Genomic DNA, 12,561 nt, shown 5'->3' with positions numbered 1-12,561 from the left:
GACCTCCCTGCCAGTGCAGAGCACGTGGGTCCCATCCCTGGTCTGGGGAAATCCCACACGCCGTGGAGCAACTAAGCTGCTGCGCCGAAACTGCAGAGCCTGCAGGCCTAGAGCCTGTGCCTTGCGACAGAGAAGGCGCTGCCGTGAGCAGCCTGCGCCCCCCAAACTAGAGAGAAGCCCCCACTTGCGGCGACTAGAGGAAACCTTACTGGTGTCTGCTCTGTGTGACCCCAAGGACTGCAGCCCACCAGGCTCCTCTGTCCATGGGATTCTCCAGGTAGGAACACTGGAGAATAGCCACTCACTTCACAAGAAAGCCTGCGCTACAGCCGACAGGCAGCGCAGCACATCCCGCCCACCAAAAGCAAGATAAAAAGACATACAGAGTGTCTTTTGAAAAAGAAGACTCAAGGGCCCAATGAGTGAGCAATAAAATGAAGATGGAGCAAATCTCTCAGACTAGGACACATCTTTAAAAACTTAAAAACTGGGAGTTCTTCAGCACGCCAAGGACAAAGAGAAAATCGCAAGATGTCCCTCAAAAAATTAGGTATTATTAATAACATACCAAGGATGAGGCGTCAGAGTGACATCACTGGAATCAGGAAGAAATTAAAGAGTCATCACAGTTCTGAGAGAAGCCAACTTCAGCCTACAATCCCACATCAATCCAGGGAGACTGTCAGTCAGGGATGAGGGCAGAACAAAAACATTTCAGATCCGCAGGATTTCCAAATGTTTACCTCTATGTGGAACATTCTGAAAGAGATGGGAATACCAGACCACCTGACCTGCCTCTTGAGAAACCTATATGCAGGTCAGGAAGCAACAGTTAGAACTGGACATGGAACAACAGACTGCTTCCAAATAGGAAAAGGAGTATGTCAAGGCTGTATATTGTCACCCAGCTTATTTAACTTATATGCAGAGTACACCATGAGAAACGCTGGGCTGGAAGAAGCACAAGCTGGAATCAAGATTGCTGGGAGAAATATCAATAACCTTAGATATGCAGATAACACCACCCTTATGGCAGAAAGTGAAAAGGAACTAAAAAGCCTCTTGGTAAAAGTGAAAGAGGAGCGTGAAAAAGTTGGCTTAAAGCTCAACATTCAGAAAACGAAGATCATGGCATCTGGTCCCATCACTTCATGGGAAATAGATGGGGAAACAGTGTCAGACTTTATTTTTTGGGGCTCCAAAATCACTGCAGATGGAGATTGCAGCCATGAAATTAAAAGACGCTTACTCCTTGGAAGGAAAGTTATGACCAACCTAGATAGCATGTTCAAAAGCAGAGACATTACTTTGCCAACAAAGGTCCGTCTAGTCAAGGCTATGGTTTTTCCAGTGGTCATGTATGGATGTGAGAGTCGGACGTGAAGAAGGCTGAGCGCCGAAGAACTGATGCTTTTGAACTGTGGTGTTGGAGAAGACTCTTGAGAGTCCCTTGGACTGCAAGATCCAACCAGTCCATTCTGAAGATCAGCCCTGGGATTTCTTTGGAAGGAATGATGCTGAAGCTGAAACTCCAGTACTTTGGCCACCTCATGCGAAGAGTTGACTCATTGGAAAAGACTCTGAGGCTGGGAGGGATTGGGGACAGGAGGAGAAGGGGACGACAGAGGATGAGGTGGCTGGATGGTATCACTCACTCGATGGAGGTGAGCCTGAGTGAACTCCGGGAGTTGGTGATGGACAGGGAGGCCGGGCGTGCTGCGATTCATGGGGTCGCAGAGAGTTGGACACGACTGAGCGACTGAACTGAACTGAACTTTATTCCAAAACCCGGCTGGGGGCAGTGCCACTGCATTTCTTTATCTTTCTAATTTTGTTAAAAATTTTCTTTTTGGACAAGGATGACTGGCACACAGACTCATTTCTAATCAGGAGAACCTCTTCCAAGAGGTTACTTGGCAGTGGCAGGACAGGGGCTTGGAATGAAAACCTGAATTTAGAGGTATTTTTGAGTGAATGCTGGGGCGGGGGAGGAGGTGAAAGTGAAGTGAAAGTCACTCAGTCATGTCTGACTCTTCCAGACCCCATGGGCTAGTTCATGGAATTCTCCAGGCCAGAATACTGGAGTGGGTAGCCTTTCCCTTCTCCAGAGGAGCTTTCCAACCCAAGGATCATACCCAGGTCTCCCACATTGCAGGTGGATTCTTTACCAGCTGAGCCACAAGGGAAGCCCAAGAATACTGGAGTGAGTAGCCTATCCCTTCTCCAGCAGGTCTTCCCGACCCAGGACCCAGGAATGGAACCAGGGTCTCCTGCATTGCAGGCGGATTCTTTACCAGGGAAGCTGAGCCACAGGCAAGGTGGGGAGGAGAGAGGGGCAGCAGGGATGTCTGGAGTTAGGTGCCGGGAGTCGGGCGCCCCTTTAGGACAGATATGAAAAAAGGTATAGGGAAACGGTTATAAAGGGTTGGGTGTTCCCCGGGCTTCCCTGTAGGAAGCTGCCAGGACAGAGGGGCTGCGAGCGCATGAACTGGAGGGAGAGTGAAGGGAGCCGGTCAAAGAGGAGGGAGGAGGAGGCGGGCAGCAGACCCCCACGTCGAAGGGGAAGGGCCGGGGAGCGGATGCGGCCAGCCGTCTCCTGGGCGGCACTCGGCCTCCGCCAGCACAGCATCCGCACAGGCCGACGCGGGGATGAGCTGGCCGTGCGAATGGGCAGCACCGGGCTGGGCCGGGGAGCCTGCCCTTTGATCCCGCGCCTTTTCAGCCTGCCCAGGCCCTCGGGATCGGAGCTGCTCCTTCCGTCCTGCACTCTGAGGCGGCGGGGCTTAAGTCCCACCAAGGAGCGCGTCCCGGGAAAGAGAGGCCCGGCCCGGGTCGCGTGCCCCGGACGCCACCTCCCCGCCTAGGCCGCGCGTCCACCCGAGGACTCGCTCCCGCGCCGGGGACTCGTCTCGCCCGGGGCGCCGCTCGCACCCACGGCCCGCCCGGCACGCGCACGAACAGCTGACCCCGCGGCGCAGGCGTGGCCGGACAGCGGCGCCCCCGGACGGCAGCGCGGAAAGGGGAGCACGGGGCCTATCTCGGCGCCTGGTCGCCCCCTCGCGACCGCGCTTCGCTCGACGGCGCAGGGGCAGCAGCGGCCACTAGTACTCGGGCTCCGCGCCTGCGGGACGGCCTCTCGCGGGGCGTGGCGGGCGCGGAGGGGCGGGGCGACGGAGCGTGCGTGCCACGACATTGCGTGAGGGGGCGTGGCGGGCGCGGAGGGGCGGGGCGACGGAGCGTGCGTGCTACGGCATTGCGTGAGGGGGCGTGGCGGGCGCGGAGGGGCGGGGCGACGGAGCGTGCGTGCTACGGCGTGGCGGAGCGGGGAGCGCGGGGGCGTGGCAGCGCGCGAAGGGGCGGGGTACGGCGCAGGCGCCATGCGCACGCGCCTGGGGCAGCCGCCAGCGGCGGGAGGTGCTGACGCCCGGCGGGGTGAGGATGACGGGAGCGCTGGTGGAGGAGGGGACAGTCGCGTTCAAGGGGCGGGGGAGAGTGTGAAAGGAGCCGCCGCCGCGGCTGGCGCGGGGGCGCCTCGGGGGAGCCGGGCTCGGTCGGGCATCCGGAGGCGGCCTCTGACCCCTGACGTCGCCGTTTTCCCCTCAGGGTGGCGGCTCCCGCGCAGGCGCAGACGGGCCGGCCCCGTGAGGCGGGGCCGCGGCAGGAGCCGCCCCGCCGGTGAAGGTGGGCCGGCCGGACGGGACTGGGCCCCACAGCAGCGGTGAGGACCCGTCTCTGCTCCCAGGCGAGCCCCGCCGAGAGAGAGCTTCGTTCTGGAGGTGGCCCTGGACCCCGGAGTTCAGCCCTCAACGGCGACAGCCATTCGCTAAAAATCTCCCCCCCAACCCCATCGTTAAACTGCAGAAAACCCGGTTAGGCAGCGCAGCGGGCTCTGCACGCTGACGTCCCGTTTCTCCCCTTCCCTCACCCAGACCCCGCGGGGAGCAGCTGTGAGCGAGTCACACGGAGGGATGACCTCTCTAGGGGACGCCGTGTGAGCGGAAGAGACCTGTCAGTGTGAGTCTGGCTCCTGGTCGGTCCCCTGACCGCTTCCCCAGGGTGACACCACCTCAGTGGCCGAGATCCGTTATCAGCCTGCAGCCAAGTTACAGAAACGCAGGACTTAACATGAGTTGCACTTCCCTTTGATCTGGAACGTCTTTGAGTCACGTGGGAAAGGATGTGCTTCATGTGGCTCTCTTGAGTCAGCTCCTAATATCATTACCCAAAGGGCGAGGAAATAGGGAATCAGGTCATGTCTTGGGGAGACCACGAATGTGTATAGTGGGAGCAGGCTCCCTAAGAGGTGGAGGAATGAATCTCATGATTGTCTTTCCCCTCTTTCAGATAAATACCCTCCCCAAGAAATTGACTTTTGTTTTTTTTTAATTTGGCTGCTGTTGGGTTCTCGTTACATCACACAGTATGTTCCTTGCGACCTGTGAGATCTTTCATTGGGCCTCATAGACTGTCTAGTTGTGGCTCACAGGCTTAGTTGCTCCGAGGCATGTGGGATCTTTGCTTGACTCGGTATGGAAGCTGCATCTCCTGCGTTGCAAGTCAGATTCTTAACCACTGGACCACCAGGGAAGTCCCCCTAAGAAACTGATTAGAAACGGTGGAAGCAGGCCGCCCTCTGGCGATGACGCCCAGGCATTAGCAATCAGTCATTCCATTCTCGGGGGAAATAAGTGATGTCTCTAAAGACCCCAGTTTGGATATGCATGTTCTGTGTGACCACGTGTGTCCTTCTGGCAGATGCAAACGGTACGGCACTCTGAACACACTCTGAAGACGGCCCTCATCTCAAAGAACCCAGAGCTTGTGAAGCAGTATGAGCAGTTGGACCCCAGGGAGCAGCGCTTGCTGAACGAGGCCTTCCGGCCAGGCAGCGATCTCTTTGGACCCATTACTTTGCATTCACCATCGGACTGGATAATCTCCCATCCTGAGGCTCCCCAAGACTTTGAAGAGTTTTTCAGTGATCTTCACAGAAAGAGCCCTTCTTCAGGGAAGCAGACTATTTACATACAGTGCATTGGTGCGTCTTGCCAAGACGCTGGGTTTGGTTTGGTTTTGTAATGGTGCTGTTGCTATGGACAGTTTGCCTTGTCCATCTCATTCAAGAGGGCAGTTTTTATAATCATTTTTGGCATTCGTTCCCACAGTGGAAGTTTGGTAACCAAACTGCCTTGAGAGAGGTGGTTTTGTTTTTTTAAGCAAAACTGTATTTATTTACTGACGGTGCTGGTTCTTCGTAGCTGCACATTGGCTTTCTCTAGCTGGGGCAAGCAGGGCCTGCTCCCTAGCTGTGGTGCGTGGGTTTCTCACTGGCGCCCTGTTGGAGAACACAGGCTCTAGGGCACGCGAGCCTTGCTAGTTGCAACACGTGGGCTGAGTAGTCTCTGCTCCCGAGCTGTCGAGCATGGGCTCAGGAGTTGTGGCACGTTGGCTTAGTTGCTACCAGGCCCGGGGGATCGTCACAGACCACGGATCCAGCCTGTGTCTCCTGCATTGGCAGGCGGGTTCCTTACCATTGAGCCACCAGGGAGTCAGGTTTTCTCTCTAATCCGTGTTCACCTTAGTGAACGGTAACTGTGTATTGAAAATTTAGAGTTGGTCTGTTCCTAATTCCACGTTTCTAACTGTAGACTGGGGTAAAGACTGTTCTGATCATCTCAAAAATCTCTCTTTAAATTTTCTTCTGTATCTGTCATAGGATTGCTGGGAAACACCAGAAGTATCAGTGAAGAATATTTGAAATGGCTCAAGGGCTACTGTGAAGCCTTCTTCTATGGATTGACAGTCAAACTCCTAGAGCCGATTCCTGTCTCTGCAACCAGGTGTTCCTTTAGAGTCAACGATAGCACACGGAACCTTCAGATTCATGCAGGTGAACTGGGCAGCCTTACAGCTTGAATTGAGTAAAGTATATAGGTATATGTACACACATACACATAAATATATCTTAAACATGCTTTTTTTTTTTAAAATAGGGCAGATCCTGACGTTCTTAAAAAAGAAGAAACCGGAAGATGCCTTTTGTGTTGTGGGAATAACGATGATCGATCTTTACCCAAGAGATTCCTGGAATTTTGTCTTTGGACAGGCCTCTTTGACAGAGGGTATTCCTTTTTGACATTGTTGGTAGAAATTTGCTCAGCTTGAGACTCTTTGTGAAGAATTTGAAAGAGAGAAAAAATTCCAACCAATTACAGTTTTTTCCCGTTCCAGTTACAGTTTAGATGTGAGGGCCTTGGAGTATTTCTGGTGCAGCGTCCTGACATAGTGGAAAGGATGCTCTGGATAAGCCCTGATGATCTGGGTCCGTTCCCTTCCGCCCGGCTCTGCCGTTCACTGCCTGCACCACCTTGGAGCTAATAATACCTGTTTCACTGTGTTGTTTTGAGATAATTTACATAAAAGTGCTGATCCATAGAAAGTGTACTTACGGTTGGCACATATGTAGACATTCAGTGCAACAGATGGCGAATGTAGGTAGTTGAGTGACAAGGTGAATTAAATAAGGATATTTGAACTGTCATTAATGGAAGCAGAAACGCCGCTAGTTGTTTTTTAGCCCTTTCCGTAGTAGTCTCGTTAGATGAGGTCACTGTGCACTGGTTTATAAGTGTGCGCCTCACATCCTGTGTCTTAGAACAGACGGTTTGTTATTTATGGTCAGTTTCAGTCTTTGACTTGAAATAAGCTTAGCTGTGACTCACGGGGAACCCTGCATTTTAACACTGGGGAGGAAAAGGCTCTATAGGGAAGTCATTTTTGCCTGTTTGGGGGGTTTTTTTTTTTTTTTTTTGCCTTATCTCCACTTCTCCCACCCTTCCATTTCTGCTCTTGTTTTCCTGCCTATATCCCTCCGGATCTAAGACAGGTTCGAAGGGGAGAAGTCCACTGAGCTGGGGGACATGGTTGCCCGCTGGCGTTCTGGGGGCAGGAGCAGCTAGCAGGGGCTGGGCTGTGCGAGCTCAGGGTTCACAGACGGACTGTCAGTCTGGAGTGTGTGAGCCCCAGGGTGGCAGGGTGGGGAGCTCTCGCTACCAAGGGCTTCCCCCTGTCAGATCCCCCTCTTCCCCATTCATCGGATCTGGGGCCCAGGGTGCTGGGGGGCCTCTTTCTCTACCCTTGCTTCGTTCTCGTTCTCCGTTTGTAGTCTTTATAGTCCTTCAGCCCTACACCCACTAAGCCACGGGGCTTCCCAGGTGGCACTAGCGGTAAAGAATCCCCCTGCCAGTGCAGGAGACACAGAGATGCAGGTTAGATCCCTGGGTTGGGAAGATCCCCTGGAGGAGGAAATGGCAAGCCACTCGTTTTCTTGCCTGAACAATCCCATGGACAGAGGAGCCTGGCGGGCTGCAGTCTGCGGGGCTGCAAAGAGTCGGACACGACTGAGCAACTGAGCCCGAGGCAGTACCCACGCCCGCCCGCCCGCCGTGACCCGCTTGTGCTCTCTGAGGCCCGGGTCAGTGCTGTCGAGCCTTCTATCAGAAAACAAAGAGTGAACCAAAAAGTTGTATGAAACAAATCCTTTATTATTAACCTGAGAGAAAACAGAACCATTAAAAATTTTTAAACAATATTTATCTAGATATTGTTAACCAGTTTATCTTATGCATTTGAGGAGGTCAGGAAGCATTCTCCCCAAGTGTTTCTGCTTCGTTTTTTTTCCCCAATAAGTTTCTTAAATTTTGCATGACATGAGAGAAGACGTAATGAGGGAGCCGGGTGGCTGTGCCCTGCGGTGAGGGGGATCTCCTTACTTACTGCAGGTGACTTTGTTCTCAGCAGGTTTATAAAGATAGGTATTTTAAAACTGAGATATTTAATTACTCAGGGAAATAATGTATTTGTAGGATTATTAGAAAAAATGTCTTGCTCAAGGTATTATGGGCTTCCCTGGTGGCTCAGTTGGTTAAGAACCTGCCTGCAATGCAGGAGACCTGGGTTCGATCCCTAGGTTGGGAAGATCCCCTGGAGAAGGAGCGGCTACCCACTCCGGTATTCTGGCCTAGAGAATTCCACGGACTGTCCATGGGGTCACAAAGAGTCAGACAGGACTGAGCGACTTTTACTTTCAAAGGTATTGTAGTGAAGTGTGCCAACTTTTGTTTGGTCAAAGGACGTCACTTGAGAGTGAGTAGGTTTAGTTTTTTCTAAACTTCTAGAACATCCTCTTCCCTATATTTCAAATACGGAGGTGGGGTGAGGCGCATTCTCTTTGGATCAAATTTAGGTTTGACAAACTTACTATGAATTCATTTCCTTAACGAAAAAGTTCCTTATTACTTTCAAACTAGCAACTAAAAGAGAAGCCTGCGTGAAAGAGACCGTGTAAACCAACTGGACTGTAAAGCAGTCGCCATGTGGCATGAGGCGTGTGTGTGTCTGTCCCCATGCACAGAGATGGCTGAGACCAACTGAAGTGTCACAGGAAGTCAGTTACGGGCGTGTTTGTTCTGGTCACTGGCGGCAGCCGTAGATAGAGCTGTGCTGTTTACAGATGGGAGGACGGGGGAGGTTCTTCAGTCTGAAAGTGGGGTGCAAGTGTGGTCTCCAGGGTGTTGGGGGGCAGCAGAGGGAAGAGGGAAGGACAGGCGCCTTAGGGGCGTGCCTGCCCAGAGACCCATTTCCTGCAGTTTTCCAGGGAGACCGTGAGTGCCCGTGGTCCTGACACCTTGCTGCTCCTTTTGGAATACTTGATTGGGGCGATTGAAGAAAATTGGTTGTTTTTTTTTTTTTGGCTGCCCCACAAGGCTTGCAGGATCTTAGTTCCTCAAGCAGGGATTGAACCCAGGTCCTTAGCAGTGAAAGTGCAGACTCTAAACCACTGGACTGGCAAGGAATTCCTGAGAAAATAACTTATTTTATGGGGAAAAAAAACAAACTCTCTGGAACTTTCTTTTTCTGAAGAATTTGATCTCAAGACCTCTGAGTTGTACAGAGCAGAGCAGGTTGGATGGCAGAAGACTCAGGAAGCTGGGGCAGAAGCCCCCTTGTTGGGCAGACCTCCCTGAGCCCGGGGGGCTGCGGGCATGCCCTGGCCAGGTGCCCAAGCGGGCCCTTAACTGGTAGTTCCCCCAGAGGAGGGACCCTTCCTCTCACCCTGTGCTGGCCTGTCATCTTCCCCCAGGTGTGGGGATATTCAGCTTTGCCAGGTACGGCACAGACTTCTACAGTTCACACTACAAAGGCAAAGTGAAGAAGCTGGAGCGGAAGTCTTCGAGCGACTACTCGGTGTTCGATGACTACTACCTCCCTGAGGCCACCAGTGTGCTGCTGCTCCGCTCATGTAAGGTGCGCGGCTCTCGCGGCGCGGCCGCAGTGGCTTTTAGGAGACGGGAGTCCTTTGATGGCATACACCCCCAATCCTGAAGGTCACTCTATCAGTGCCTTGGCATCATTTATACACTTTTGCTGGATATCGCTTGACTGAAATTACCAATAAAAACAATTTAAATGGGGACACACTCATAGTGACATGTGCAGCACCTGGGCCTGTTTTTTGTCCTATAACACACAGCCCTGGCTGTGCCCACCTCCTTGCTGCTGCTGCTAAGTCACTTCAGTCATGTCCGACTCTGTGACCCCATAGACGGCAGCCCACCAGGCTCCCCCGTCCCCGGGATTCTCCAGGCAAGAACACTGGAATGGGTTGCCATTTCCTTTTCCAATGCATGAAAGTGAAAAGTGAAAGGGAAGTCGCTCAGTCGTGTCTCTTAGCCACCCCATGACTGCAGCCCACCAGGCTCCTCCATCCATGGGATTTTCCAGGCAAGAGTACTGGAGTGGGGTGCCATTGCCTTCTCCAGCCCACCTTGCTGTTAGCTTAATTCCAGAGTTCATGGGCATCGAGTCAGGCTGCCCCACTGCCAGCCCCCAAGCCTGCAGGATCCCGCACCCTGGTCTCCCTTCCTGGAGAACAGGCCTCCCCCGCGCCTGCGCTGGCTCCCTTCCCGAGACTTCCCTCCCCAGGGCTTGGTCCTGCTGCCGGTCCTGACGCCTTCCCCATCCCGCTCTGAAAAGCCTGTCTCCTCGTGTCTGTCTGCTCCATGGCTGGAGACACGGGCTTCTCCGCATTCACTAGGGCTGTGTGTTGGGGTCGAGAACAACACCTGATGGAACGATGGTTTCTAAGTACAACTGACCCGAAGCAGCGTGGCTTCTAGCCTCAAGGGTCCATTCACACAGGTGTCTCTCTGACTCCATAAGTACCGCTACCCCGCATGGCCCAGGGAACCATGGGTGCAGAAGGCTGGCTGTGAAGCTGGAGCAGAGTCTTGACCTTGTGGGTGTCGGGTGGGGCTCAGCTGAGCCTTCCCTGCCTTGACCACTTGTCATGCAGATCGAGCCCCTCCCCTCCCCGGCTGCTCCGGCATCTGGGGGAAGGGCCGCAGAACTGAGTTTCAGCGGGTCTCCCTCCCCCCACCGCCCACCGTCTAGAACAGCGGTCTCCACCAGGGCGAGTTTGCCACCCAGGGCATATTGGGCAAGTCTGTAGACTTCTGGTTGTCCCAGCTGGGGAGGGGTGCTGCCAGCATCCAGGGGGTAGAGGCAGGGAGGCTGGCGCATAGGACCACCCCCCTGACCCCTGGATGTCCCCGGAGGGAGGTGGAGCACCTGCCTGGGAAGCAGTGGTGCACAGAGAGGAGGGCGGCAGACACGGGCAGGGGAGGGGTCAGCTAGCAGGCCCTGTGGCGAGCGGGCGGAGCGGGCTCCCCTAGACCCGCGTCTGGGTGAGCTCGCCTTGCTGCTGCTGATGCGGGCGCCTCTGTGTGGCCGTCTTGCAGACTCTGACCCACGAGATCGGACACATCTTTGGCCTCCGGCACTGCCAGTGGCTCGCCTGCCTGATGCAAGGCTCCAACCACCTGGAGGAAGCCGACCGGCGCCCACTGGACCTCTGCCCCATCTGCTTACGCAAGCTGCAGAGTGCTGTCGGCTTCCGGCTCAGAGACCGGTACAAAGTAAGTGGGGAAGTGGTTACTTAAGGAGCAAGCGACCATTTGCGATTAGGCCCTTCTCTGGAGGTGATTTATCAGAGGAAGTTAGTGCAGAGGTAAGCAGGATGCTGTGGTTTTAAAAAAATGCAAAGAAATATCTTAACAGCTTTGACTTGCGTTATGCTTGGACTGCAATGAGACCTGGTGAAGAGGTTTCTGCATTTGCTGTTTGTATAGGGCCAGAGAGCTTGCCTTTGCAGAACACAGTGAAATACTGAAGAGCAAAGTTCATGTTTAAAAACTAGAACTATGTGGAGGTGGTTTATCTTTCCAAATGTGGGGCAGCAGTGTGATACTCCTTAGGAGGAAGGGATGGTGTTGAGGAGGCAAGAATGTCCCTATGTCCACAGGTGCCCACAAACATGCCAGTGTATGCTGCGTACTGCATGGGTATGGCCCCCACACGGGTGGCTGCAGTCCCTGTCTGCACGTGTGCGTGCCTGCCAGCCCAGCATGCACACAACTTCAGGCGTGGACACGTCCCCATGCACACTGCAGTGCCGCCTGCAACCCTTGGCAAGTCGAGAAGAGAAAACACCTTCAAACACCCGTGTCATTCCTTCTCATCTCCTGTCCCGTGCGTCCTGTGACTGTCCCGGGTGTGCACCGCAGGCGTGGTTCTGGTGCACACTCTGATGAGTGTGGTCTCTCCTTCACAACCAACTCTATCAGGTGGAACGTCTTCGTGGGTGGCATCAGTCACCCATGCAGATCACATGATTTGGGAGATCCGGTTTTTCTCGTGCCTGAGTCTGTTCTGCTGTGATTTGTTCAAAGATGCATCTCTTCTCTGATTTTCCAGGCGCTGGTCAAGTGGATTGATGCCGAGTCCACCGACACTCCTAGAGTTACTCCAAAACACAGTCGTGAGGAGCTGGTAACGTTGCCAAAACCTGTGGAAGCCTTTAAAGAGTGGAAGGAGTGGATCACAAGATGCCTGGCTGTTCTCCAGAAATAAGGACCTTCAGTAGGAGTAATTCAAATAAACACGTGCACATCATGCTTTCGTTTGGCTGGAGTACTTCATTGGAATAAACTGATTCTGTGTTGGGTCTGGGCAGTGGAGTGGAGGTATTTTTTGTTTTTGTTTTTAACAGCAACTGAACTTTGAACTGTGGCTCATTTAGAATAAAAACTCAGAACTCTCCTCTCAGTCTGGTCTGAGGGAGCAAGCGTGTCACTTTCATTCTTCAAATATGTTTATGTCTCATGAGAGGCTAGGACCAGCAGAAGTTAGTAAGTGCACAGATCCTGTGAAAATAGCCATCTCTGACCTAAGAAAGGATTTCTGAGGAACGTCGTTTCTGGGGGGTGATTGCTGGCTCAGTTTTTAGAAAGAGGTTGCCCCCGTCTGCTGACCTGGCCACATCACCCTCCATTCACATTCCTTCTGCTCATCTGCAGTCTCTTCCAGCCTTGGGCCCGCTATGCCTCTTTTTTGCCTTTGCTGATGGTTAGCTGATCCCCGAAAGAAGCAACAGTTCACTTCAGTTTTTAGCAGCTCAACATGGAAGCTCCTCCCAGGAGTATTTCCAGGCGGCATTGACGG

At 53.5% G+C, this 12,561-nt stretch overlaps 1 protein-coding gene across 1 annotated transcript; it reads left to right on the top strand.

Annotated features, from left to right (window-relative positions):
* The first annotated feature begins 3,606 nt into the window (after window positions 1-3,606).
* Window positions 3,607-12,018, top strand: AMZ2 (archaelysin family metallopeptidase 2). Its single transcript, XM_052657676.1, has 7 exons — window positions 3,607-4,014; window positions 4,756-5,038; window positions 5,717-5,890; window positions 5,994-6,122; window positions 9,143-9,306; window positions 10,800-10,976; window positions 11,815-12,018. Exons 2-7 carry the CDS (start codon window positions 4,756-4,758, stop codon window positions 11,968-11,970), a joined length of 1,083 nt encoding a protein of 360 aa, XP_052513636.1. The 5' UTR covers window positions 3,607-4,014; the 3' UTR covers window positions 11,971-12,018.
* Window positions 12,019-12,561: the final 543 nt, after the last annotated feature.

The sequence above is a fragment of the Budorcas taxicolor genome, chromosome 19 (genome assembly GCF_023091745.1).
Source record: "Budorcas taxicolor isolate Tak-1 chromosome 19, Takin1.1, whole genome shotgun sequence".
Classification (NCBI taxonomy): domain Eukaryota; kingdom Metazoa; phylum Chordata; class Mammalia; order Artiodactyla; family Bovidae; genus Budorcas; species Budorcas taxicolor.
This window is presented reverse-complemented; position numbering and strand designations above follow the sequence as displayed.